This window comes from Staurois parvus, unplaced genomic scaffold (genome assembly GCF_062004578.1).
Source record: "Staurois parvus isolate SC_StPar_1 unplaced genomic scaffold, SC_StPar_1.0 ptg000321l, whole genome shotgun sequence".
NCBI lineage: Eukaryota > Metazoa > Chordata > Amphibia > Anura > Ranidae > Staurois > Staurois parvus.
In genome coordinates, this window is record NW_028318117.1 from 6,274,457 (window position 1) to 6,300,941 (window position 26,485).

General features: G+C 38.3%; 1 protein-coding gene across 4 annotated transcripts in view; it reads left to right on the forward strand.

Annotated features, from left to right (window-relative positions):
* Positions 1 to 26,485, forward strand: part of RAP1GAP2 (RAP1 GTPase activating protein 2) — a 918,850-nt gene that overhangs the window by 822,825 nt on the left and 69,540 nt on the right. For all 4 annotated transcript variants that reach the window (XM_089683779.1, XM_089683780.1, XM_089683781.1 and 1 more), the window contains 8 exons: positions 4,268 to 4,300; positions 6,011 to 6,220; positions 10,733 to 10,836; positions 14,236 to 14,314; positions 17,266 to 17,319; positions 17,607 to 17,690; positions 21,365 to 21,465; positions 23,929 to 24,058. In XM_089683779.1, coding sequence (XP_089539905.1) covers positions 4,268 to 4,300; positions 6,011 to 6,220; positions 10,733 to 10,836; positions 14,236 to 14,314; positions 17,266 to 17,319; positions 17,607 to 17,690; positions 21,365 to 21,465; positions 23,929 to 24,058 — 795 coding nt within the window. The remainder of the gene's footprint in view (positions 1 to 4,267; positions 4,301 to 6,010; positions 6,221 to 10,732; positions 10,837 to 14,235; positions 14,315 to 17,265; positions 17,320 to 17,606; positions 17,691 to 21,364; positions 21,466 to 23,928; positions 24,059 to 26,485) is intronic.

The following is a 26,485-nucleotide window of genomic DNA, read 5'->3' on the forward strand; positions in this document are numbered from 1 at the left end:
GTTCTCTCATTGGCCAAATGTGGAGATGGATTTTGAGGACTGTTGGGTTCTTCCTATGCTTTGTGCCCCTCTAATTACAAAGCCTGTATTGCTGATTGAGACCTACAACCAAATACACTCTTATACATGTTGATAAATAATGTGTATAACTGCCCTTGACGACTTGCCTAAATACCTGTGTACAATATCCTTGTACCACTTGCAGGCCACATCCTATTGGCAGCAGAACAGGAGATCTGCTACAGTGCTGCATAGAAGCCATTTTGTCTTGAGAGTTATTTTGGAACCTTTACATACATGCCATTAAATGATTGATCGTTCTGTGAAAGAGTTTAAAAGTGTAGGGATTTGTTTTTTAAATGTCAGTATAGAAGAATTCTGCCTGAATAAGCAATGTAGGGAAAAGATTTGCGGATAATAAGCATGAGTTACGCGCTCTAGCCAGAAGTTACTTTCAAAATCAACTTAAACGAGTTTCTGTGGTTTTTCTTTCACCATCTGGCTTAATAAAACTCAAGTTTGATTTTTACAGTTTGTTGTCTGCATTCATAATACATGCAGGACTGGGCACAGTGGAATTCTGTGTTTTCACTATAATGTACTCATCATTGATGCACAGTAAAAGAGATGACAAAGAGCCGCGTCTATGCGACGCACAGCAGAGCAACGGCTGGGTTAGTTTGGGAGAAGGGAGAACATAGTTACATAGAGCTTACAAATAGGCTTTGTTTAGCTGCCCCATCATGCACTTACATCATGCCTTATCTTCTGCTCCATATGCTGTTTATTGTTGCTCAGAAAAAAGCAATAATCTTTAAACAGACGTGTTTTAAGGAAAATTATGATAAAAAAAAGTAAATTGTTTTTCTCTACAGTGATCTTGTGATACAATGCAGTGCTAGGTATCATACTATAGCTGGTTAAGGTGAAAGCCCCATTATACAAAGCCACGATCAATGTGCCTGCCCCTGTAACTGTACCTATGTGCTCAATATTTCCCTTTGTCATCTATGCAGTATTTTTTAGCCGTGACTAAGACAGCCCATACAAAAAAAAAATATCAGATTCCCCCATCCACACATTCAAGGTAAAAGGGGGAATCCTCCTGCTGTGCTATTGTGTACAGACGGCAGGGAACTTTCCTACCCATCAGAAGACAATGATCAGTGCTGCCGGCTATACCTGGTGGTACTGATCGATCAGGAAAAACCCAATAGGTTGTACAGAAGATGATCAGTAGATTGATTTCTGAACAACCAAGGAGCCCATACATGGATCAAAATTGGCTGAACCAGACTAATTTTGATCTGTCTTATTCTGCAATACTGAGGATATTTGAAGCAGGAAATGATCTCCTACCTCAAACATACCTTTTTATTCTACAAATGTGGACAATGTGTCCATTTTGTTTAATTGCTTTCCACTGTATGATTGTGCATTTTGGAAAACAGAATGACGTTACTATAAGGACCTACTATTTTAAAGGGAGCATATACCGTTTGTTTTTAGATATGTGTGTTCCATAGTAATGTTCAGTAGTAAACTTAAAACTATGTATTCTTTATGTTTTTGTTATTTTTAATATGAAGATAGGAAGTATGAATCAACTGCTGGGCTTGCTTGTTAGAAAGCCCACCAAATTCTACAAATACTGTGTAAAGGCTGCAACCTGTGTTCAAATGGTAAACTGTAAATGAAAGATTTTAATCTTAATGGAAAATGCTATAAAGATCAGTAGATATATATGAAAAACAAAAAACTTTTTCAAAACTAAATCTAAAAAAACGGTATAGGTTCTCCTTATGATCTGGCACTTCTGCAATCTCATATTTTAAAATTGCCTGACATTGAAGGTGTACATTTGAAGGCTTTTTTCAGTGCTGTCTCTTCCCATAACAATACAAGCCTGATACCATAGACAAGTTTCTCAGATCAGTGTCAGGCCAAGGATTTTGGTAAAATGAGGCAGCAATGAAATTTGGTATTTTCAGGAGATAAAATGTATTGCCAAATGTCCTAACTCAAATCAAACTGATTGATGAATATGATATTTCAAAAATAACTAAACAGGTGACAGCTGTTTTGTGATATTGGCTTTGTGTTTTATTTAAAATTTGAGAATGACTTACTGGGTTTTCACAAAAATACATCTATACTCAGCAAGAAGATCTGCACCATTGTTAAGCAAACACCATTGAAGATTGGCTGTTTTCAGTGTCATAGGAACCAAGGTCATGGCAGCTGCATCTGCAGATTGATCATGTTCATTACTCTGAAGCTTAAAATGTTACTAAACCCACAACAGTAAAATCAGTCTGTATATGCAGTAAAGCATCCTTGTTATATTCACCGTGGAACCTATGGGATTCATCCTCTGCCTGTGTAAAAACTCTGTTTGATCCTGACTTCTCTGATCCTCCCTTTCTTCCAGTGTCCCCCTCCTATCTCCTGATAAGACATATCGTGTGGAGTCACTCTGCACACAGTCAGTTTGGTGTGTATTGCTAGAGAGGTTTTTGTTTCTTGGGAGAGTGCATGTGATCAGCACAGAGCCAATCAGCACTGTCCAAACAGAGGTCAGGGATCCTGCATCCTCCTAGAACAAAATGAAAACTCCTTCTAGCAGCTTTAACCAGTGCTCAGCTGGACACTGATAGAAGTCACAAGACTGTTCCAACTGCTGATGAGAAAATGTATTTAGCAGTTTATATTTACTACAATAATTGCATTTCCAAGTTGTGTGTACTATGGGAGACCAGATATAGTGAATGTAGGGTCCTGGGTTTAGTAACACTTTAATGAAGATGAATTTTTTAAGAAAAACATCAGTTTGAAGGCCATTGCAAAGTGTATGTTCTGAAAATTGCCTCCCACAACAACCAGATTCAGAATTTAGTTTTTTCACCTATAGTATGGGATCACCCTAACTTGGTGCTTTGAGCCACAGCCAGTCCTTCTAAAATGTAATGTAATAAATTATGTCTTCTATAGGATGACAACATTATACTGTACATGATGGTTTTCTGGCATAGTAATAGGCAGGCCTCAAGACATACAAAAACATGCATCAACTAAGAACCATCTGTATTGATGGTTATCCATCATTAGTAATGTATTAAATAACCCCCAGATTGTGGGACATAGCATGGGTAATGGGTTAGCAGTCTTAAAGGGTTAGTTCATCTGTTCAGAAAAAAGGAAAAGGTGAATTAATACCCTACATCCTCTCCACCCCCAGTCCTACTGTACTTACCTTTGTGGGTGGAGATTTTGGAATTCTTGTTCTTCCGCTTTTTTGTATACGGCTCAGAACTGCTCCGATTTGTCAATGCCAGCTTGTGACTGCTTTGGCCAATCAAAATATCTCTAATCTCTCCCGGAAGCCCTACAGAAAGAAGGGAGAAAGACCAGGGATTTACTATACTGGCTGCATGGGCACTGATAGCTCATCTCCCACAGTAGTAAGTTCAACAGGGACTGGGGGGAGGATAAAGGGTGTTAGTTCTCCTTTCCATTAAATGTGAACTTACACTTTAGGTCTGAACTCCAGCCTTGCTTTAAGTCTGGCACATTTGTATAAATTCCCCTCCTACAGAAATTGCTTGCTGTAATTTCACCGCACACTTTGAGATTCTCATAGTTTGCATTAGAAACTGCGGCAAGTCAGGCAGTTTCTTGTCTGGAGCACATCCAGCATCATGTTCATGAGTGTTTCTGTGCGATTTACATGCAGTTCTGTGCAGTGTGCTTTGGAGATGGACTAGAACTGGATCACAGGGTACTTACAATCTGGTGTAGGCAAATGCACTGTGTGTGCGACCTGTGTTTGGGGTGTCGTTAATCTTGCACTGACACCTGCTGCAGATCACAAGGGCAGTGCAATTTGAATGCTTTTGCAGGAAACGGACAAGGACTTCCTGCACTGGGTTGTAGTGTGAACAAGTCCTAAGATAATAATTGTCAGGGGTGTTATCTACATTTGTGTGTTCTCCCTGCTTTGTATGGGCCGCCATTTCCATCCAAAAATATACTGGCAGTTTAGGCAGCATCTAATCAGACTGGTCCAAGTACTTGTGTAAAAGTAGTAAAGACAAGAGACTCCTAGCACCTCCTGGGGAATTGATTCAAATAGATGATTCTATAATGTTATTTGATTTCTGTCATTTCACATAGACATCTCCTTCATTTAGCAGAAAAAAGATGTAAAGAAAAAAGAATATAACGTACTTTGTCTTATTTTTATTTTTACTTTTCTTTCTAATTTCAGGATGATTATATACCATATCCCAGCATCGAGGAGGTAAACCTTTAAGAATCCTCTATTATAGTAAATCTCTAAGGCTTCAGTTGTAATCCTGTAAACATGCAGCTTTTCAGTAGTAAATAGGCACTGAACTCCTATGGAAGTGGGAGTTATGGCTCAAATACACCCTTTGAGGTTTCTGAAGTCCACACCTAGTGCTGCACTTTCACTGGAGGTAATTCTGTCCCTACAGATGAAGCAATATTAAAGAGGGACTTCATTCCCTCCCCCTATACATTTTTTTTTTCATTTTTATGTCTACGGTGTGTTAAATACGCACAGAAATCGCATATATTACAGATATTTCCTAAAGCAACTTATTCCCTACAATATTTTTTAAATTTTGAAACTCACATCAGTAAAAGTATATAGGCTAGAGTTATAAGTAGATTGCATTATTTTTAGAACACATTATATAAATGGCTTATGCTGCAATAACAGTGAGTTCTTCGATTTAAATTGTACGTATAGCCTAAAGCTATGTTTTGTTATAATTTTGCATAGAACAACAAAGGATTAGAACCTTTGTCAAGGTTTTGTTAATATCTGTGCCCTGTTAGGTAGACTTTGAAAATGTCACTAAAACATGAAATGAGTGGTGACACCTAAGAGTGTATTTCCCCTTTCTTTGTAGAGATTTTTTTTTCACTTCTTGTTGTGCCTCCAGGACAGGAAGTAAAGAGAAATCTCCCCAATGGGACACACACCACAAGAAGAAAAATAGAATGGTTTAATCCAGGGGTGGGCAACTGTGGCCCTCCAGCTGTTGGGGAACTACAAGTCCCATCATGCCTCTGCCTTTGGGAGTCATGTTTGTAACTGTCAGTTTTGCAATTCCTCATGGGACTTGTAGTTCTACAACAGCTGGAGGGCCACAGTTGCCCACCCCTGCTTTAATCCATTCTTTTACTTATTAAAGCAAATACATCCCACTGTAGGAAAGTTTCTCTATTGTAGTATAGATATCATGAAACATGAAAGACACCCCTCTGTGTCTCATAAGCTGAATGTTTGGTATTACTTTAGGGTGGCCAGATATCCACAGTTTCTGGGGATAGTCCATGATTTTAGGGGTTTCTGTCCTCACGTTAAATGGATGTATCCTCAATTTTTTTTCAGCTTTATTAGTGGCATCCCCAGCCCGGGTGGCTGCAGGCTGTGATTGTCCTGAAACAGGAGGAAGGATGAGGGGAATGCTCTCATTTGTTTCTGGGGTCATTGATGTTACATGCTTATATTACTTGATCTAAACCAGTCCCTCCCCTCTCTGCTTGTGTAGACTTTGCTGTTGGATGTAAGGATGTGGATTATTTGCCGTCTTACCCTTGTTTGTGATGGTGACTTAAAGTGCATACCTGGGCCTGCACTCTTGCTCCACAGCAAAGTAGACTCAGGTGTTATTAAACCATACCCCCTTTAAGCTTCTCCCACTGGTGGTACAATTTGGCCACACTCCACATTTGGTGCAGTGCTCATCACTTTTCACTATTATCCCCACACTCTGCTTCGCCCCTGTCCTAAATCCAGTAAAAGTGGGTGTGGTTAGTCAAGTGTCCCCATATTTAATTTTGAAAATCTGGTCACCTTATCTAACTTTTCTAGACAGTCCACATCTTCACTCCAGTACATGGCAGTGCATTCTGATGTAAGGGTTTATCAGCAGTTAATTGGCTAATGTGTTACATCTCTATTACTTCTGTATTACAGATTTTAGACAAAGATACCACATACCCTTTGATTATTCTGCCGCAATTTGGTGGTTATTGGATAGAAGACCCAGAAAACATAAGCACTCCAACATCGTCTGACAGCAGTATTTGTGATGAGGAGGAAGAACCCATGAGCCCCAGCACATACGGATACAAACTAGAATACAAGGGTTCTGCTCGGGCCTATAGAAAGCACTTCTTGGGGAAGGTTTGTTGAATTATAATGTAAATTATTAATGTAAATTGAGATGATTATTCTAAGTGCAGAAAATATGATTTAACAGCTGAATCGATATTTGTAACTTTCTATATTTTTTAGGCCTCTTGAACATGGGAGAAAAAAAATGGCACATTTGTAGCTGTGTATCATTTTTTTTCTGGATTTGAACATAAGTGCATCGTTGTCTATGGGACAATGCACAAAGCTACAGCACAGTGGCTAAATGGTTAGCACTTCTGCCTGGCAGTACTAGGGTCGTAGGTTCAAATCCCAACCACGGCACCACCTGCCTGGAGTTTGCATGTTCTCCCGGTGCCTACATGGGTTTCCTCCGGGTACTCCATTTACCTCTCACACTCCAAAGACATGCTGGTAGGTTAATTGGATTCTGTCTAAATTGGCCCTAGTATGTGTATGTATGAATGTGAGTTAGGGACTTTAGATTGTATGCCCCTTGAGGGTTAGGAGCTGATGTGAATCTACAATATATATGTAAAGCGCAGCATAAATTGACAGTGCTATGTAAGTACCTGTAATAATAATAAAGATCCATATTGTGGCGATGTGCTCAGAGCTGGAAAAAAAACCCCAGAAAATTTTGAATACGACTGCAGTTATTATATGTATATGTAAGTACATATGACCATATGCATGTAAATTGAAACATTGGTAGCTAGCGGAAGATGAAGAAGAAAGTTACGTGTGTATATGCATATGCAATACTATGCCTGTACTTATGTTTGTTACGCAGGATCATTCTACCAGCCTCCACCAGCAAGATCATGCATGTAAAATCAGTAAATTATTACTTCCTTGTGCCTAAGACTGCATTCACACTTGAGCGATTTGTAGCTTGAAGTTCCAAAAATGTCCAAACTTAAAAATTGAATTGTTCTCTATGGTGCCAGTTCCTACCTGATCGCTCAAACAGGCACCATAGAGAACAATTGATTTTGTTAAGTTTGAGCATTTTTGGATCTTCGAGCTTCAAGCTACAAGTTGCTCAAGTGTGAATGCAGCCTCACTTTGTGCCGTAGTACATGGAAGCCTTTACATTTAAAGAACCCCTCTGAACCATCATGAACAGATCATCTTCTGTCACCCAGAAAATGTGACTCACTCTAGCTGATTATTTGAAAATTGTTTAAGCTGTACTAGTAGTTGCAGAGTAGTCATATATTTACAGACAAAATTTATTGTACTATGATACTTTGATGCAAAACTACCCAACCAATAGTATGTGTATTTCCAGGGGTATTTCTCATGGTTTAGGACAGTGGTCTCCAGACTGCGGCACGGGGGCCAGGTATTTCCCTTTTCTTGCTTTTATCCGATCCTTGGGGCACTATTCATCCCACTGATATGAGACACTATTCTGCCCACTGACATCAACAATGGGATACTATTTATCCCACTGGCACCAACAATGGAACACTATTCATCCCCCTAATACCAAACATATGACGCTGTTTACTCCCACTGATGCCCAAAAACATCTCTATTCCCCCTGGCCACAGTTTGGCCCCACTAAAGTCTGAAGGACAGTAATCTGGCCCTTTGTTTGGAGACCCCATGTTTTAGAAGGTACTTCTGTTAATTTACTTTCCTGATAGAAAACAGAACCTCTAAAAACAGCTCTCTAATAAATGTATTGTTCATCGCATAAATCATAATGGTATAAGAAATATGTTTTGGGTAATAGCAATGAATTAATACATTTTAAAAGATACTGTAGCTTAAATAGTGTTTCGCAGGGGATATTTGAAATACATCTGATAATAAAAGTACATGATATTATAACATTGAGCAATACTGCTATGATAGGGTCACAAAAACAGGACTTCAAAAGCAGCTCCTCATCTAGAGAGCAGGAAATGAAACCAAAGCACAGACCATTCTATACCAAATGAATTGTTTTTCTCATCTTTTACCTAAAGGTTGAAACCTTTTCTATTAGAAATCCTATTAAACCTATCCATACCTATTGCACATTTGTTGTGGATGAGAAAACACCTCTGAGTGGAATTATTCTGAACTTTTCAACCATTTTTAGATAATCCAGAACTTTAAAAAATGTGACTTTAAGGTTCCGTTCACACTAGTGCAATTTCAGATGCAACTTGAGTCACACAGAATTGCACGATATTGTTTTCAGTGATGCCACATCAATACAACTCTAGCATGATTTTGGCCTCACAGAATATACAAACCTTATCCAAGTTGCATCAAAGTTGCATCCAAGTTGCACTACATAATGGCACTGAAAGTCGGATCAAGATCAGATCTCAGCAGTGTAAAATAGCCTAAAGGTACAGATATACAACAGAAAATAATAAAATCACATTTATATTTCAGAAATTTTATTAACTACTTATCTTTTAAAAAGACTTTGTAATGGAATAATGGAATACATTTTTGGAATGATAAAACTCTTCATTCATATGATGCTCCAAAATATATTTGAAATGCATCCATAGTGATATAAGATCTACTGAGAGGAGTCACAGTATGTTGGGGAATCAGCAAATCTTTTAGATTGAAAGCAGGGACCTTTGCTTCCTCTTGTATTGAATTGTATTGCAACTATACTACTATCTCCTTCCGTTTTGAAAGTCACCATACAAACTGTTGGAGCTCTATAATTCCTGTATAATAATATTAATAATTATAGAGATCAACTTTTGCTTGGCATTGTAATAATTGCAGCATGTATTAGGTGATCATTATCTTGAATTTTTAGTAAGGCTCAAATTTCTTACATGTGTTTTAATAATATTTAATTTTCAGCAGTTAAGTACATTTTGCTCTTCTCTGCCTTCATTCAGGGGATTTTGGTTAATTTTTACTTTGTGTGCAGTAATGACAGGGCTGAATTTGCTCTTGCAGCTGTTAGAACATCCCACATTATACATTATAATTACTGTGGGTTTTAATGTTTAAAAGGAAGAACCTGCAGCACATGGTGCGCATAGCACCTCTTTCTATTTATTATCTGTATTAAGGGTGAATTAAAGAAAAGAGGGGAAATAATCACAACAGAGCCACAGACAGCAATGAAAACACAGGTTCTGATTCACCCCAAAAATAATAAGAACATTAATTAGCACCCCAGTAAGTGGATGAGGATAAAACAGTCTATTGATTTTCTTGTGCAAACATTTATTAAAATTGTTTCTAAAGTAGCCGTCCTAGCCCAACAATCTCATCGCCATCTGGAGTTGAATTTTATCTCTTTGGAGCATACCTTAAAATCTCAGTTTTACTTATCACTTCAGGGAAATATTCAAAAGGCAATTGCTGATACCAAATTCTGAAGCATTTTATGTCCTTCCGAATGGCATGTAGCAATTTTATTTTAGTAAACCATTCTTTCTTTTTATAGCTCTTGGGAGAAAATAAGTTTAGTATGCTCAATCTTGTAACTGTTAAATTTATTTTAAGAAGGTTTATTTTATTTATAACATGCTATGATCTCTTAGTGCTATTTTTAAATGCTTGTAATAAACAATAAAATAATTTCAAATATAAAAAGGACTTCCTGCAGTATCTCTAATTTTCTTTTACTGCATATACTAAAGTAAATCTAAATGTGACTAGCAACTTCTAAAGCAAAAAAAAAACTATTCAAATGAAGGTTTGAGGTGTGCACATTTGGGGCTCATTCTCATAAGGTAGCAATCAACATCTGTAGATGGCTATCACTGCTCTGACACAGTACTGCAGTTAAACAAACTTCGCAGCAACTGTCTCCATTGATCCTTTTAGATCAACAGAGGTGTCATTCAGGTATGGGAATTAGTGTGCACAGGATTGCTGTGTATCCTTTAATTGGCAATGTCTGTGTCTGCATTAACTCACCATGTGTCTAAATATCACCACTGTTCATCCATAGAGATGAATGGAAAATGTAAGCATTGCCTTGATGTCCATTTATCTAGGCCAGGGTTTTTTCTGAACGAAGGGCCAGTTTACTGTCCTCGAAGCTTTAGTGGGGTCAGACTGTGGCCAGTGGGATTAGAAAATGCCCTGGTTTCAGTGAGTGCCCTATTGTTGGTATTGGCATTGGTGTCTAAGGGAGGAATGGTGCTCCATTATTGGTTTCTGGGGGAGGAATGGTGCCCTATCATTGGTGTCTGTGAGCTGAATGGTAGGAGGAATGATGTCTCATCACTGTTGTCAGTGGATGGCATGATAAAGGCAAGCAAGGTGCCACATCTGGCCTGCAGTTTGGAGTCCACTGATCTAAGCCATCTAGGGATGCAGATCATTGTCTTGTGCCTCAGTTTATTACACCTCTTTAGGACTTTGGCAGTATCTCTGTACTTCTGAAGCTCAACAGTTGGAGCCCTCTCTTTGAAAAGGGTTTTGGAATAGTTCAAGGTTATCTGGAACCTAACTGTTGTTACAGAAATAAGGCATTTCTGCATAGTTTGTGCCTAAATTAAGGTTCACAAATCAGCAAAACTGAACTCATTTACTCTGTATGTTTTCCTGTTTCAGGACCATTTAAACTTTTATTGCACTGGAAGCAGCCTAGGAAACTTGATCCTTTCTATTAAATGTGAAGAAGCCGACAGCATAGAATATTTAAGAATTATACTCAGGTATGCCATTACAACCATTTCATTTTTGCTCACTTACCAATAAAAAATATTAAAATGACATGGTCAAAATATAATGAAGAAAAAATTAAAATGGCTGATAGTAATTTATAGCAGCCATTCTGAAATCACTCATATTGCCAATTTAAACTAGCCCAGATTTTATTGGTTACTATGAATTACAGTACATTGACCTGTTTATACGAACTGTGTCAGGCAGTCTGAGGTTCATGTACTAATATAATTTACACTTCTGCTGAATGGAATATGTGTGCACCTCAAACCATTAGATATAAACAGAGAAATAAAATCCTGCATGCAAATAAATGTTTGATATAAACATGGAATGTAATGTATGTTTATAAATCATTTTTTTTAGACTCCTTCAGTCAGACTTTTTACCTTACAACACTTTCATAAATTAGGCTTTTTGTTGTTTGCACACAAGTACCATAATGACGATGAGCATTTCATCAGTTTTTGGTATTGAATATAAAACCCTTTGGGGTAACTTTACTAATGCTGGAGCGCTCAGAATGTGGTGCAGCTGTGCATAATAGCCAATCAGCTTTTAACTTCAGCTTGTTCAACTAAGCTTTGGCAATAAAACCTGGAAACTGATTGGTTTCTAGCTGCACCAGCTTTTGTACTCTCCAGTTTTAGTAAATCAACCCCTATGAGTTTTTGATACAAAAGGTTCAAATGCAGTTCTCATAACTGCTCAATACATTTTCACTTCGATATTTTTTATTGTAGTTTTATGTTTTTTTACTTCTAATGCATAGACTCTGAATGTAATTTTTCCGCTGGTGAGAAAATTAAAGTTAGTGCTTAATTGGTTGGTGTGGAAACAGATAAAAATTGTATCACTTTTTTGTGTTAGAGGTTAATCAATAAACTCTACAGTATAGGGTAGTAACGTGAACATAATAATTGTTATATACAGCAACCAGTTATCATATGAAAGTGGCTCCTGGTTTCCATAGACAAGCGCTACAGCTTTTCTTATCTTTTTTCTGAAGGGACAAGTGTCACTACATATAATAGACTAGAATAGTGATATTTAGAATCTTCCTTTACAAATTGTTGGTTCCTGTTTTTGAATCCACACAGGTTTCTATCACAACTTTATAACATTAGATATATCTAGCCAAAATGACAAGAACATTATTAGGTATCTCCAAGTTCCTATCGTCAAACCTTGCATGTGAATTCATAGGGCAATTCAACTCTTTCATTTTAATAACTAACTATAATGAACTAAAATAACTCCAACCATTTATTTCCTGCCTCCTAAAGAGAATGTAGTGAGTTTTTCAAAGGAATATATGCAAAGTTGGGGGGTAACAGGAAATGCAGCCTACAGCATTTCTGTGATGGTCACCAGAATAAAAAGTGAATGGACATGTCTCCATTAGAGTTATATAAAAAGACTAGTAATAGAGCCTGTTAGTCATAGACTAATGCATAACATTTGGAGTCTAAATGATGCCCTTTATTGGCCAACTTATTAAAAATGCAAGCTTTTGGAAGACAGAAGGTTCCTTCCTCGGGCATTATACAATTCAAGTTTATTAAAGCCACATACTTATGCACAGACAACAAAGAAAAACTATGAAATATAACTATTAATGTAATACAACGTTTTGTTGTTCTGTGTGCAGGGGCGGACTGACAACTCATGGGACCCCCGGGCAATAGGAAATCATGGGGCCCCTGTGTCCTCGTCCACACTCAAACACCCAAAAGAGCCTATGAAAGGTACCAGAGGCATCTCATGGGGCCCCCTACTGACCCTGGGCCCTCGCGCGAGTGGCTAAATGGTCAGTCCGCCCCTGTCTGTGTGTATTCAAATATATTTTTGGTTTTTAGAACCATTTGCAGAATTGTATAATGCTTGAGGAAGGAACCCTATGTGTTTTTTATAAACTTGCATCAATAATAACTTAGATTAGTCAATAAAGGGTATCATGTGCACGTAAAAAGTTTTGCATAAAACAGACTACAATAGGTAAAGATAACATAAATTAAAACTATAGCTAATAATAAATATTAATATACAGGACATATAAGAGGACATGTTATTTTGATTGTCCTTTAGGCTTCAAGGGTAGTTAAGTGTACAACCATGGGAGGGCTGTGTTTGCCTGCACAGGGATGCAGAGGTGTTCTATACATCTCCATGCAAGCCGTCCCATTTATTTCAGTTAGGATGAAGCAACTGTACAGACTGCTGATCCCAGTTTGACAGCTGTGTGAGCAAGTGGCCCTGGATGCAGACAGTATTCATTCTAGGCTGCACACCTACATGGCTTTCAAATGGAGAGCAGCAGCTGAGTCTGTGCAGCCACTGCATCCAGCTGAAGTGAATGGGATGGTTTTTTTACCTTTGCATTGTCTGCATTAAGGTAAAAAAAACCTTCTGTGTTCAGCCCAAGAGCAGCTGTGCTCTCTCTCTCTCTCTCTCTCTCTCTCTCTCTCTCGCCATTGGCTCCTGCTGCTAGAAATCAAATCCTGTGAGCAGGGAGTGGGGTCAAGCCGTGCTGTGTGTGTCAGGGAACACACAGAGCCTGGCATGTGATTGAGCCCACACGAGTACCCCCCATAGCAAGCAGTTTGCTATGGGTGTGCTCAGAAGGGGGGAGGAGCCAGGAATGATGGCAGGGGACCCCAGTAATGTATGATCGGAGCTGCTCTGTGCAAAGCCATTGCACAGTTCAGGTGTTATTTAAAAAAAAAAAGTTTACCTTCACAATCACTTTAAATCAAACCTCTACGGTGTGCAGATTTCAGCAACATATACACAAAAATATGTTAATTAAATTCAGTTTAAAACAGTTTGTATTATGATTGCTTTAATAGTTTTAGCACCTTTGCCTGTCAAATCATGTAATTGTTTTGAAACTAGCAGTAAAATCTCTGCGCATATGTTAGAAGCATAAATCCTATGTTATAATCAAATAAGGTTTTTAAATAAACCTGTCAGTCATTGAAGTATTTAGTAATATTTCAGCACAGCTGGGCTCTGCAGTAGTGTATGTCTGAGGCATTAACTAAGCCTGTGCATGCTCTACTGCTGTCATTTCCAATAAACCCGGCATGATGAAAACAAACATTGTTCTATTTCTGAACTTTTTTCAGCCATCTTGCCCGGCAAATACTGCTTTATCTTTCTCTTCATCTTATCTCTGAAATAAGTTTGTAGAATATTTTCTTCATCATCAGACACTTTATCAAGATCAATTGTCCAAATGCTCTGAGAGCTCATAAAATAAATAATAAATATGAGAATGCTTGCATCACGTGAGTAGTGATGTCCCAGTTTTTAGTCTTTATGATAATGGAATAAATTTGTTCTTAATTCAGACCTACATTTATTTTTATTCACTGACTTTTCTCAAGGTCAAGAGCAAAAACTCTACACGAACGAATTCCACTGGCTGGATTTAACAAACTTCCCAGCATCCCCCAGATAGCAAAGGTAGGTTTAGATTTTCTTATGATTCTTATTGCCTGCCATGATTGTTGTTTAGCTCCTTATCCATTGTTAAAGGGTTACATTGTTTGAAGTCTATGTCAAGCCATAAACGTCGCCAACTGTCTGCAGAGTCAATAGCTAAAGACCTCCAGACTTCATGTGGCTTTCAGATTAGCACAACAACAGTGCATAGAGAGCTTCGTGGAATGGGTTTTCATGGCCAAGCAGCTGCATTCAAGCCTCACATCACCGAGTGCAATGCAAAGCGTTGGATGTTGTGGTGTAAAGCACACCGCCACTGTACTCTAGAGCAATGGAGACGTGTTCTCTGCAGTGACGAATCATGCTTCTCTGTCTGGGAATCCAATGGACGTGTCTGGGCTTGGTGGTTGCCAGGAGAACGGTACTTGCCTGACTGCAGTGTACCAAGTGTAAAGTTTGGAGGAGGGAGATTATGGTGTGGGGTTGTTTTTCAGGGGTTGGGCTTGGCCCCTTAGTTCCAGTGAAGGGAACTCTTAAGGCTTCAGCATACCAAGACATTTTGGACAATTTCATGCTCCCAACTTTGTGGGAACAGTTTGGGGATTACCCCTTCCTGTTCAAAAATGACTGCACCAGTGCACAAAGCAAGGTCCATAAAGACATGGATGAGCAAGTTTGGGGCAGAGGAACTTTACTGGCTTTCACAGAGTCCTGACCTTAACCTGACAGAACACCTTTGGGATGAATTATAGCAGAGACTATGAACCAGGTCTTCTCATCTGACAGCAGTGCCTGACCTCACAAATGCGCTTCTGTAAGAATGGTCATATATTCCCATAGACACACTCCTAAACCTTGTGGACAGTCTTCCCAGAAGAGCTGAAGCTGTTACAGCTGCAAAGGGTGGGCCAACTCCATATCGAATCCTACAAACTAAGACTGGGATGCCATTAAAGTTCATGTGTGTGTAAAGGCATGCATCCCAATACTTTTGGCAATATAGTGTATATACTGTAGCTTAAATACAACAAATAAGAACAAAAACCCCTTCTGCCTAAGTACCCTTTTGCAACCATATTGATCAATCAAAAACAATCTAGTATAAAACAATAATACAATGCTCCTATTCTACGACATGTGACAACAAAATATAAAAGTAATAACACAAATGTAAACATATGAAAAATTATAAAAAAATGTATCATAAAATCTATAAACCTACACACTGAAACAAATATCAGCGCAATAGAGTGATGGAACATGTCTTATTCCAGTGAGGAAGGGGAGCTAGATAAATTTCATCAATGAAAAAACTCTATTGGGGATAATTGGATCCAAGTACTTCTGTGCTGTCTTTTGACCATTGGCCATGGGAAAGGAGCTAAAAAAAAAAGCGTAGCTAAATCTTCTAGTGGCAGTGATTGCTCTTGCTGGTTGGGTTTGGTGATGGGCACAATGTTTAGTGTTTATAAGGTCATTACTTTATCATCATGCAGTACATCTTGTTTATGAACTTTTGATTTGAGGTCATTTTTTGATTAGTGCTGATATCTGTTTCTCTGTGTGGACTTGTGAACTTTAGTATCAAATTTTGTACAAAAAAAGTTTCATACATTCACACTTTTATTAGTGTTTGTATTTTAACTAATCTATTTTGTCACACTGTATAGGATAGGAGTGCTGTATTTGTATTCTCTGTTTTATATTTGTATTCGCAAAATGCAACAAGTGGTGATCTTTGGGTTACCCTTAATTGGATAAATACTAAGAGCCATTTTATTTATGGTGGGCTTTTATCAGCTGGCTGTGTTTTAAAATTAGTTTCTAAATTAAGTTGTAGAGCCTCAGTGCATATACTGTATATAGATATACACAGTTTCCAGGTTTTAAGTTCGGGTACTTTAAACAGAATTAATATAGTGTTTGAATAATGCAGATGTCTTTCTCAAAGTACTTTTATATAATTTTGAATATTTTTTGGCATCTAACGATTTAGCAATGTGGCATATTAGACCTATAAAGAATAGAATGCAGCAGAACTTATAATTTACAGGGTTCAAAAAAGTAGTTGATTTACTAAGCCCCCAGTCACTTCAGGTGCGACTTGGCATGTGATTTTCATGCCATGCAACTTGCAAATCGTATGCCAAGTCGCACCCTATTGTCCGCTATTAGAGTGGTCATATTGGTGGGGTTCCGACTTAGTCGGAGCCGCACTGATTTCTAAAGTAGAACATGCACTACTTTTGTTATGATTTGCATAGACATCTGTGTCAGATGTTTTGCAAATTGCAATTAATTTGGCAGGTCATCCGATTTTGAAATCTTGCGACTTCACTGTAAGTTGCACAATTTCAAAATCGGCTTTGACTGGGGTGTAAAGGAACACAGGCTGTTAACTTTTCAAGTCTCATGGTAGTAAATATTATGAAGTTGTGTTTATTTTGAATACCTAATCGTGTCTGAGAGACATTAACAGAACAAGGTGTTTACTTGGATTTGATTGGTTGGTTGAAGTAATGCAGATTCCACCTTTTTTTAATAAGCTCGGTTGACAATCGTTTACCTAATTAAAAAATCTGTACATTTTTGGTAAATCAATCCCACTGCATATGTTGAAAATCTCAGTTCTTTATTCACAAATTATGAAACTGGTAGTTATAACACAAAAAGGAAATATACTGAAAATAAAATGTGCAACTGAATCGACATGCCAGCCAAATGGATGAACAATACACAAGGAATTTAAAATTTTAACCAGTAAACAAAAGTAAAATTTAATGTAATATTTGAACAAGCTGCATCCATACCATGGCGATAACAACTAGAGTAGTTTGTCCATAGCGGGATATGGTGACACAGAGAACACAGACAATCTCTCCTCCCCTTTACCATAGCAGTACTCTTTAATCATTTGTTTTAGTCATTTGTCAAAGGTAATAAGAATAATATTTGTAATGTTCTTTTTTCAGGCCTTATGTGATGATGCCACCGGGCTTAAATTCAACCCAGTTCTTTATCCAAAGGTAAAATAAATGCAAATAAAGACACATATGTTTACCTTTTCACAAGATTGTGTCTTATTTTCAAATACTGATGATTAAATGAAAAGGGTCAACTAAAAAATAATTCATTATCAGCACTAACTAATTATATTGCTAAGAGGCAGAACTGAATCACTGTTTGTGGTCAGTCTGAATTTTCAAATCTAATGCATTGTATGTCTTTCTAATTTATAGGTAAAATAATGGAACTGAACAGAAATTATGAAATGTATTTTCTCTACTTCATGCTTCTTCATTTATGTTTTCAGGCATCCCATTTGATTGTTGCATATGATGAACATGAAATCAATAACACATTCAAGTTTGGTGTTATATATCAAACACTTAGGCAAGTAAGTACAGTGTTACCAAATTTGCAATACTTTGTATTTTATTTTGTTATTAGACCCTTTAAAAAATTGTCCAGAATGGTTTGGAAAGTTTTTGGCAGCACTGCCCGAGGAGACAATTAAGTGAAAAACAGCCTGACCTTTAAAAAGTCTACTAGGCTGTTGCCCAGTTTACTATACACATCAGGGGCTATCTCATATGTACCCTCAGGCAATGGATTTCTGTCATAAATGTTCTACTGATGTGGGTTTTTTTCTTCGCATGCTGTGCTCTTATCTGGCTGTGAACCTAATGCTGCAGGACTACTGGGGAGGAGTAGTGAATACTGTCCACACAGTGGTGGTTTCTCATTACTATGTTTTTCTACACTGTGGGGTTGATTTACTAAAGGCAAATAGGCTGTTCAGTTTGCAAGGGAAGTTATATTTTGCTTGGAAATTTTCCCCAGAACTGAATGAGGTGAAATTTCATTTTGCAAAGAATGCCCAATCACATACAAGGAAAATAAAAAAAAACATATTATTTTGCTTGTACATGACTGGATGATTGAATTCAACAGAGCTTCGCCTTATTCACTAAACTCAGGGAAAATTTCCCTTGCATGGTGCAAGTTCTCTTACAAAGTGAACAGTCTACTTGCTTTTAGCAAATCAACTCCTGTGTCTCTGTGGGCAGGCAGTCATTTGGTAGAGGGAGGGCTTTGCTTCCTTGTAAAAAATGTTAGCTGTGTTCACTCTGGATACCCAATTGTTCAAGGAAAAAGGGATTTTTTCTTCTACACGAGTGGATGAAGAGAGCACAGCTTCTTCACAGTAACTAAGTGAAAATTAAATTTGCTTGGTGAAAGCAAAAGCTCCAGCAGGAGGAAAAAATCCCTTCCTGATCAGCAGTAGGATTTTCATAAAAAAATTATTAGTATAAGGTTATTATAAGGTGGGCACATCTCCAGTCTCCATGCATCCACAAGCTACCCTACAGGGTAAATTCTTTTTCTTCTTCTCCTTCTTCTCCTTCTTCTTCTTCTTCTTCTTCTTATTATTATTATTACTATCCTACTAAAGTACAAAAGATTTTCAAGCTAAACTAAATGATGATGAGTGTAGTTTCCATTGTTACAGGAATATTTTGAATTTAGTGGTTTCCAATGTTCACTGAGTTACAGTCAGATTATATCTTTTGTCAAAACATTAGCCTATGAAGCCATGTGTATAATAGAAATGCTGTAATTAAGGAAAGGAATCAGAACATGAAAGGCAGAGAAGAACGAATCCACTAATTTGTCACAGAAAATTCTGGCAGGCATCTTAATTATCATCCCATATTTTGTACCTCTCAGTGGTGCCAGCGCTGTATGGCTGCAAAATGTTATGGTGTTAGAATAATGTGATGCACAAGGCCAGCAGTAACAGAAGGGATCTGCATCCAAATTCTGATATCACTATGCAGTTATAGTGTACTCAATTGTAATTCAGTTTTAATTAATTCCTATTTTCACTATGTATGGCCATAGTGCATATACAGTAAATCCCTGTGGTTTCTTATCTAGGTTCAAAACTCCTAATGTGAGGAAGTGCCACAGCCTGGCACCAAGGCCATTCGTCTTATGTTTATTTTAAGCTTACTGCAGTCAGATAAGTTATGTAATGTTTTCTGGTTGGTTGCTTTGAACATAGACATTGCACTGTCCAATATTTCAGTCTGGCAGCTTGAGTCAGAGCCAATTACTTTATATATATATATATATATATATATTCTAGGATTCTAGGAGGCCAGTGGTCAGATTTCCCAGGCATAATTCTTGGATAATTCAACCCACCTTGGATTCTCACTCTTCCTACAGCAGAGTATTCCTTTGTTACCTGTTTAGGGATTCCAGTGTAGAGATCTAATTTATAAGGTGCCTTAAAAGGGGGAAAGAATCTAATAGGCGGTGTTCCTATCCTATATATATATATATAGATAGTGTTGTTACAATCATGGGAGAAAGGGAAAAAGTAGAATCCAGGAGTTAGTCAGTCAAATTTAGTTAGCATGCAATTTTAGGGAGACAAGGATCATGCATATCCATAGAATTCTCGGTCTGTTCATCCATGCTTTTGTAATTGCATATCTTCTCTGGATCTTGCACTGGAGTGCAATGATTCTGTTATTACAGTTGTATTGTTTTCTGCCTTTTACTGCCTTGCCAACTGTGTTGTTAACATAGAACAAACACAAAAAAAAATAAAATAAATGTTGGGTAATCAGTACTTCTGCTCAGCAACCAAGCATCACATTGAGCAAAATATGTCTACAGATACTACTTACCCAAAGACCATTTTGGATAAGTCCATTTCTCACTAGTGGATTAAAGCCAGATAGATGGTAAGGCCAGATCATCCAATCATACTCATGACTGCCTACTTTTTTGCCCAATTGACTGTACCAGCTTTTTTCAACCAGGGTGCGATGGCACAAATTGCCCAAAAATTGTCAACAAGCAATTGGGGTTTTGATAAAAGCCTGCCTTTATATATAAAGCAGCAGGTTTTTATTGTGAAGCATTACAATCTTGGGCACCGTTCGGGTCAGCCGCTGGCATCCTAACAACCAATGACCTTATAAGTATCACAAAACAACTTAGCAATGCCTAGGTTATATCCCACCTTGATTACTGCAAGTCACTCCTCACTGGTCTACCGTTACACAGGTTGCCCCCCCCCCCCTTCAGTCTATTATGAATGCTGCTGTTAGACTCATACACCTTACCAACCAATCAGTAACTTCTGCCCCTCTCTGCCAATCCCTACACTGGCTTCCACTAACACAACATATTAAATTCAAAATACTAACCACAACATACAAAGCCATCCAAAACACTGCCCCTAGCTACATCACCAACCTCATCCACAGATATTGTCCAAATCGTCCGCTCCACTCCTCCCAAGACATCTTGTTCTCTAGCTCCCTCATCACCTCCTCCCACGTTCACCTCCAGGACTTCCCCAGAGCCTCTCCCATCCTCTGGAAATCCCTACCCCAGTATGTCTGGTCAGCCCCCACCCTGTCTGCCTTTAAACGATCTTTGAAAACTTACTTATTCAGGGAAACCTACCCCTCCTCCACCTAAGAACTGTATTTGAGCCACTTCCATCAGATCATCCCCCACAGCTATCACCTTTTGTACTACCTCCCCCTTCCTTTAGATTGTAAGCTCCATGAGCAGGGCCCACCTATTCCTTCTGTACTGAAATTTATTGTAGTTGTACTGTCTCCCTTTATATTGTAAAGCGCTGCGCAAACTGTTGGCACTATATAAATCCTGTATAATAATAATACTTGGACATGATATGCTGTGGTGATATGTAGAACTGTTTAGTTTTTTTATGTATTAGAATGGGGTGCCGTGTAATTGTACAGGATTTTAAAGAGTGTCTTGAGTGAAAAAGGGTTGAAAAACACTGGACTTACGCATGGTCATATATAAACATTCAGGACATATCCCCAATTTTTGGATCATGGGGGGAAAACAGAAGAAGGCACTCAGTGATCTTATGTCATACTATTACTATATAATTGCTAGATTTGGAGTGGGGGGAATAACACTACCATTTTAGATCTAACCTATCTGGATTTCTTAACAGTTGTGTACACTAGATTTGTTAACTGATGCTATTACAATTTTCCTAATTTGCAGACATTAGAAGAGGAATTATTTGGCAATAATGAAGAAAGTGCAGCTTTTAAAGAGTTCTTGGCTTTATTTGGAGATACTGTATTACTACAGGACTTCAAAGGGTAAGTTTTGAGGATGTTGCAGTGACTAACACAAGTGGCAGTGTGGGAAGAATCATTCTGGATATTTAAATCAATAGTACAGATTTTTTTAATGCATTTTCGCCATCAAGATGATAGCCTTGTTTTGTTTTTCTACAGTGAGATTAAATGGGTTGGAAATCAATATTTTGTACGTTGAAAAGTTCTGCTGATTATGTTTTTTTTCTCAAAGATTTTCTGTAGATAGATTTGATTGCCCATTCTCTGTGCTCCTTTTTCTCCTTTTGATGAAGGGAAAGTTGCAGTGTGTGCAGCAATCAGAAACTTTGACATTACCAGTCATTGTCATGTTCTAAGCTTTTCTCTTGTTTGCTTCATTTATTGATGTGATCTATTGTGTATTTACACCACCACAAACTGCTAAAGCTTGGTGTCTGAAACAGTCTTACTAGGATTAACAGATGTGCTTTAAATCCAAAACTTATTGTGCGGTAACTCCCAGCAACCAATCAGAATGCATGTAACTACGGTTACATGAAAAAAAGGGTATTCTTTGCAGTGGGTTACTACACTTTGGGGGAGATTCACTAGAGCTGGGGCACATAGCATCTGGTGCAGCTGTGAATAGTAACCAATCAGATTCTACTTTCAGCTTGTCCAATTAGGCTTTGACAATAAAACCTGGAAGCTGATTGATTGCTATGCACAGCTGCACCTGAGTCTATGTGCACCATGTTACTAAATAAATCTAAGTGTCTAGTCACCATTTCTGAGAAAAACATGAATGTGTTAAAGGTTATAACGGTGAGAACAGCTTTGACTTTGAAGAAGGATGTACACTCGAAAACTTGTCCAGAAAATGTGGATGTGCAAATAAAAAAGTATCATGAACAGTGCTCAGTTGTTCTTGTTGCAATATTAATATACAGAGAACGTAGACAGGATTTTAAAGGTAGCTAATATAAACATTCAATTTGTCAAATAAAATCCTAACCTTTTTTGAATAATATAAAACCAATAAAAGCTGATCAAGACACAAAGTTGATCTTTTCAAGGTCATATGATTTCAAGTAGATACTTCAACATGTTTCGCCATAATCGGCTTCATCAGGAAGATTACATTTAATACAAAAAACAAAACTGTAACAAAACAAAGGGTATAAAAATTATCACACTATATAAAAAGTAATGCACACTTCAAATACATATAATAAATAGCAAAACATCTCACCACCACTAAGGAACTCCACTTTTAGTTAAAGATTGGCAAAATATCATTGCAAGAGCTGTGCCAGATAGAGGAACAATTTATGTTGTATATTGGATTCACCATAATCTGCACTCAGGAGTAACCCAAGGCAGCATATGATGCACCACATATTAGGTACCTTTAAAATACGTTTTCTTTATTAATATTTATACATTAGAATGTGATACTTTTTGGTATGCCCACTGCCTAGTATAGATGTTTATTCTTGTTATAAGTGCACTTGTACGGCTACAGTGACTTTAAAGCTTATAGCAATCTTAAAGCCTAGCTCCTAGGTTCAATGTTCCTTTAAATCATTTTTAGGCCTAGATGGCCCAACTGAACTATTTACTGCACAAGTGTGCTTGCCGGGTGTGCTGTGTAATGACAGTGAGACAGGGGATTTCCCTTCCCACTCCTAGAACAAAATTGAATCAGGCTGAGTGCTGCTCATCTATTCAAAGTAAGATTTGTGTTCTGTGCGTGAATTAAGCTTTCCATGAAAGAGCAGCACTCAGCCAAACTTTATTTTGTTCTGGGACAGGGAAGGGAAGTCCCCATCCCACTGCTGGAACACAGCACTGTATGTAGCTGAGGCTACATACGGTTAATACAGCATGCCCAACAAGCGCACCTGTGCAGTGAATAGTTCATTTGTGCCAGCTTGGCCTAAACAAGCTATTTAAAGAGACAATAAATGTGGAGTTAGGCCCTTTTCATACTGACGGTCTAATTGGGTTTGCCTGTCAGTTTTTCAGGCAGACCCAATAGGACTATCCATAACCCTCTATAGACCAGCGGGTGTCAGTGAACCTGTGTCCTCTGACACCCGCCAGCATCCGATCATGTAACACAGATAGATAGGGATCTGTTCCCCATGTGTCTGGTGGATCAGATTGGATCGGATGACAGTCGGGTGGAAATGGACAGGAGGTTCGTTTCCATCTGACCGCCCCATTGAAAACAGCAGGCTTTGTCCATGTCCACTGTGCAGCAGTGGAGCAGTTATAGAACTATCATCCACTTGCTCAGTGGGGATCACCAGAGAGATCCCCCGCTGAGCAATTAGATCTACTGACGGGTCCACGTCGTCTGAAAAGTGCCTTAGGCTTTAAGTGATTGGGTCTGCATATGCTTTAAGGGGTATGCAACCACTGAAGTACTTAGCAAAACCAGTATTTATATTAGTTATGAATAAATCATTATATTTTATAACACATAGCCTTCTTTTCCAGGTTTCGAGGAGGTTTGGATGTGGCACATGGGCAGACAGGGACAGAGTCTATATACACCATATTCAGAGAAAAGGAGATCATGTTTCATGTATCCACAAAATTACCATTTACAGAAGGAGATACTCAGCAGGTACAAAGATTTTGCATTTTCAGTGGTTACACACAAGGGTCAACTAGTCTTCTGATTTTCTTTTATACTTATATGCAGATAAGAAGTATAGAGCTTAGGTGCTATGTGTAAGGTAATACAAACCAATATGGCAGGAGGACTTGTCAGAAACAAGTTGAATGCACTGAAAAAATTGGGCTGTGCTCTGGTAAAGCTTTCTTTACAGAAAACTACAGCAATTGTTTGTTTCATCTGAGCATTGTGCCTCGTATACATAGGTGAATTCAGAATACAGTATACATCTAAAGGTGTCCATTTTTTCTTGGAGACTCCATCAGTTGATCTCTGCACCTGAGGTTCAGAGTTTTTCCGCCTGCTGCACTCATTGGGGTTGATTTACTAAAGGTAAATAGGCTGATCACTTTGCTAAAGAAATTGTACTTTGAAAGGGAATTTGCCACCGAGCTTAGTTTTACTTTTCAAAGAATACCCAACCATGTGCTAAGAAAATTTTAACAAATAGCATTTTTGCTTGCACATGATTGGATTATGGAAGTCAGCATAGCTTCACCTTATTCATTAACTTTGGGGGAAATGCCCTTGCAAAGTAATGCTTTCCTTGAACAGCCTATATAACTTTTGTAAATCAACCCCATTGCTGGGATGCCCCTCTTTTTCAGTTGGGTTTTTAAGTGAGGATGCATCAAGAAGAGTGGGAATCCTTGGTAGGGCAAAGATGAACAGAAAAGACCAACTAATATATCTGGCCCCTATTGTGTTCCATAGACAAAAGAAGCCATTAGCTGGTGGGGAAACCAAAGTCTACCCCTAACTGAATATAATGGTTAAACCTACCCTATCAAATTTTGTTTGCATATTTTAGAAAAAGGAAGAGCCGAAGAAATGCATGGACATGCTAAAAAAGATTGCACCTGTACACACCACATTGTGTAGAGAAATAAGAAGGAAACTTTCTTCTTAATATGAAGCACTGAGAAAGAAAAGATCACACCTCTTTTGAAATGATAAAACAAAATCCATCATTATAGATGGTTGCACTATAGATGGTCGCCTAGTAACTATTTTACTATGATGAGAAACATTTTACACATTTCAGCTAAAGCACACCATGCTGGCTTTTTCACTAAAGCAACATAACCGTAAATTATCCTCCACACGCTTTATTTTAGCATATGGATGTAATGGCAATTATATGTTATCATAACTTCATATCATAGTCTGTTAGTTTGTAGCCAGGTTCTAAGATTGAATAGTTTATCTCAGCCCACAAAATGGCTTCTTCAAGTATATGAGTAAATAATGGAAATTCTTTCACAATAGTTTGTTTTGTGAATGTGTTTTTAGTTTAATAGGAGTAACTCTTTGTTTAATATGTTTGCAAAAGGCAGTTTGGTTTATAGTGCTATGGTTTTATCTCTGGTTAGTAATAAAACTCCATATGTCAGATTCGCCAACATAAATAAAGAAAATTGATAAGAGTAATGCTGTTGGCTTAACCCAGTGTTTCTCAACTCCAGTCCTCATGGACCCCCAACAGGTCATGTTTTCAGGATTTCCCTCAGATGAAACAGCTGTGGTAATTACTAAGGCAGTGAAACTGATCAAATCACCTGTGCAAAATAATGGAAATCCTGAAAACATGACCTGTTGGGGGTCCATGAGGACTGGAATTGAGAAACACTGGCTTAACCCAATACAATATTATAAGGATATGAACAATAGCTCCAGAACCTGAGTTGTAAAGACATTTGAATCTTTTCTACCAAAACTCATAAGGGTTGATTTACTAAAATTGGAGTCGGCAAAATTTGGTGAAGTTCTGTATAGAAACCAATCACCCCCTTTCTGTTGGGGTCCCTCAAGGCTCTGTCCTCAGGCCCCTTCTCTTCTCCATCTACACCTCCTCCCTTGGCCAACTCATACACTCTCATGGCTTCAACTATCACCTCTATGACGACGACACGCAAATCTATCTCTCAACCCCTCGCCTCACCCCCTCAGTCTCCGCCCGAATCACAAGCCTACTGAACGACATATCAGACTGGATGTCGCTCCACTTCCTTAAACTGAACCTCTCCAAAACCGAGCTCCTCGTCTTCCCCCCAGCCTGGACCACACCCCCCATTGACTTCTCCATCACATCCAACAATGCCACCATCAGGCCCGCACCACAGGCCAGAGTACTTGGTGTCATACTTGACTCCAATCTATCCTTCCAGCCCCAAGTCCAATCACTAACAAACTCATGCAGACTCCACCTCCACAACATCGACAAAATCTGCACGTTCCTAACCTCGGAAACCACTAAGCAGCTCATCCACTCCCTCATCATATCACGACTCGATTACTGCAACTCCCTCCTCACTTGCCTGCCTCGCCACAGGCTATCTCCGCTTCAGTCGATCCTAAATACGGCAGCCAGACTCA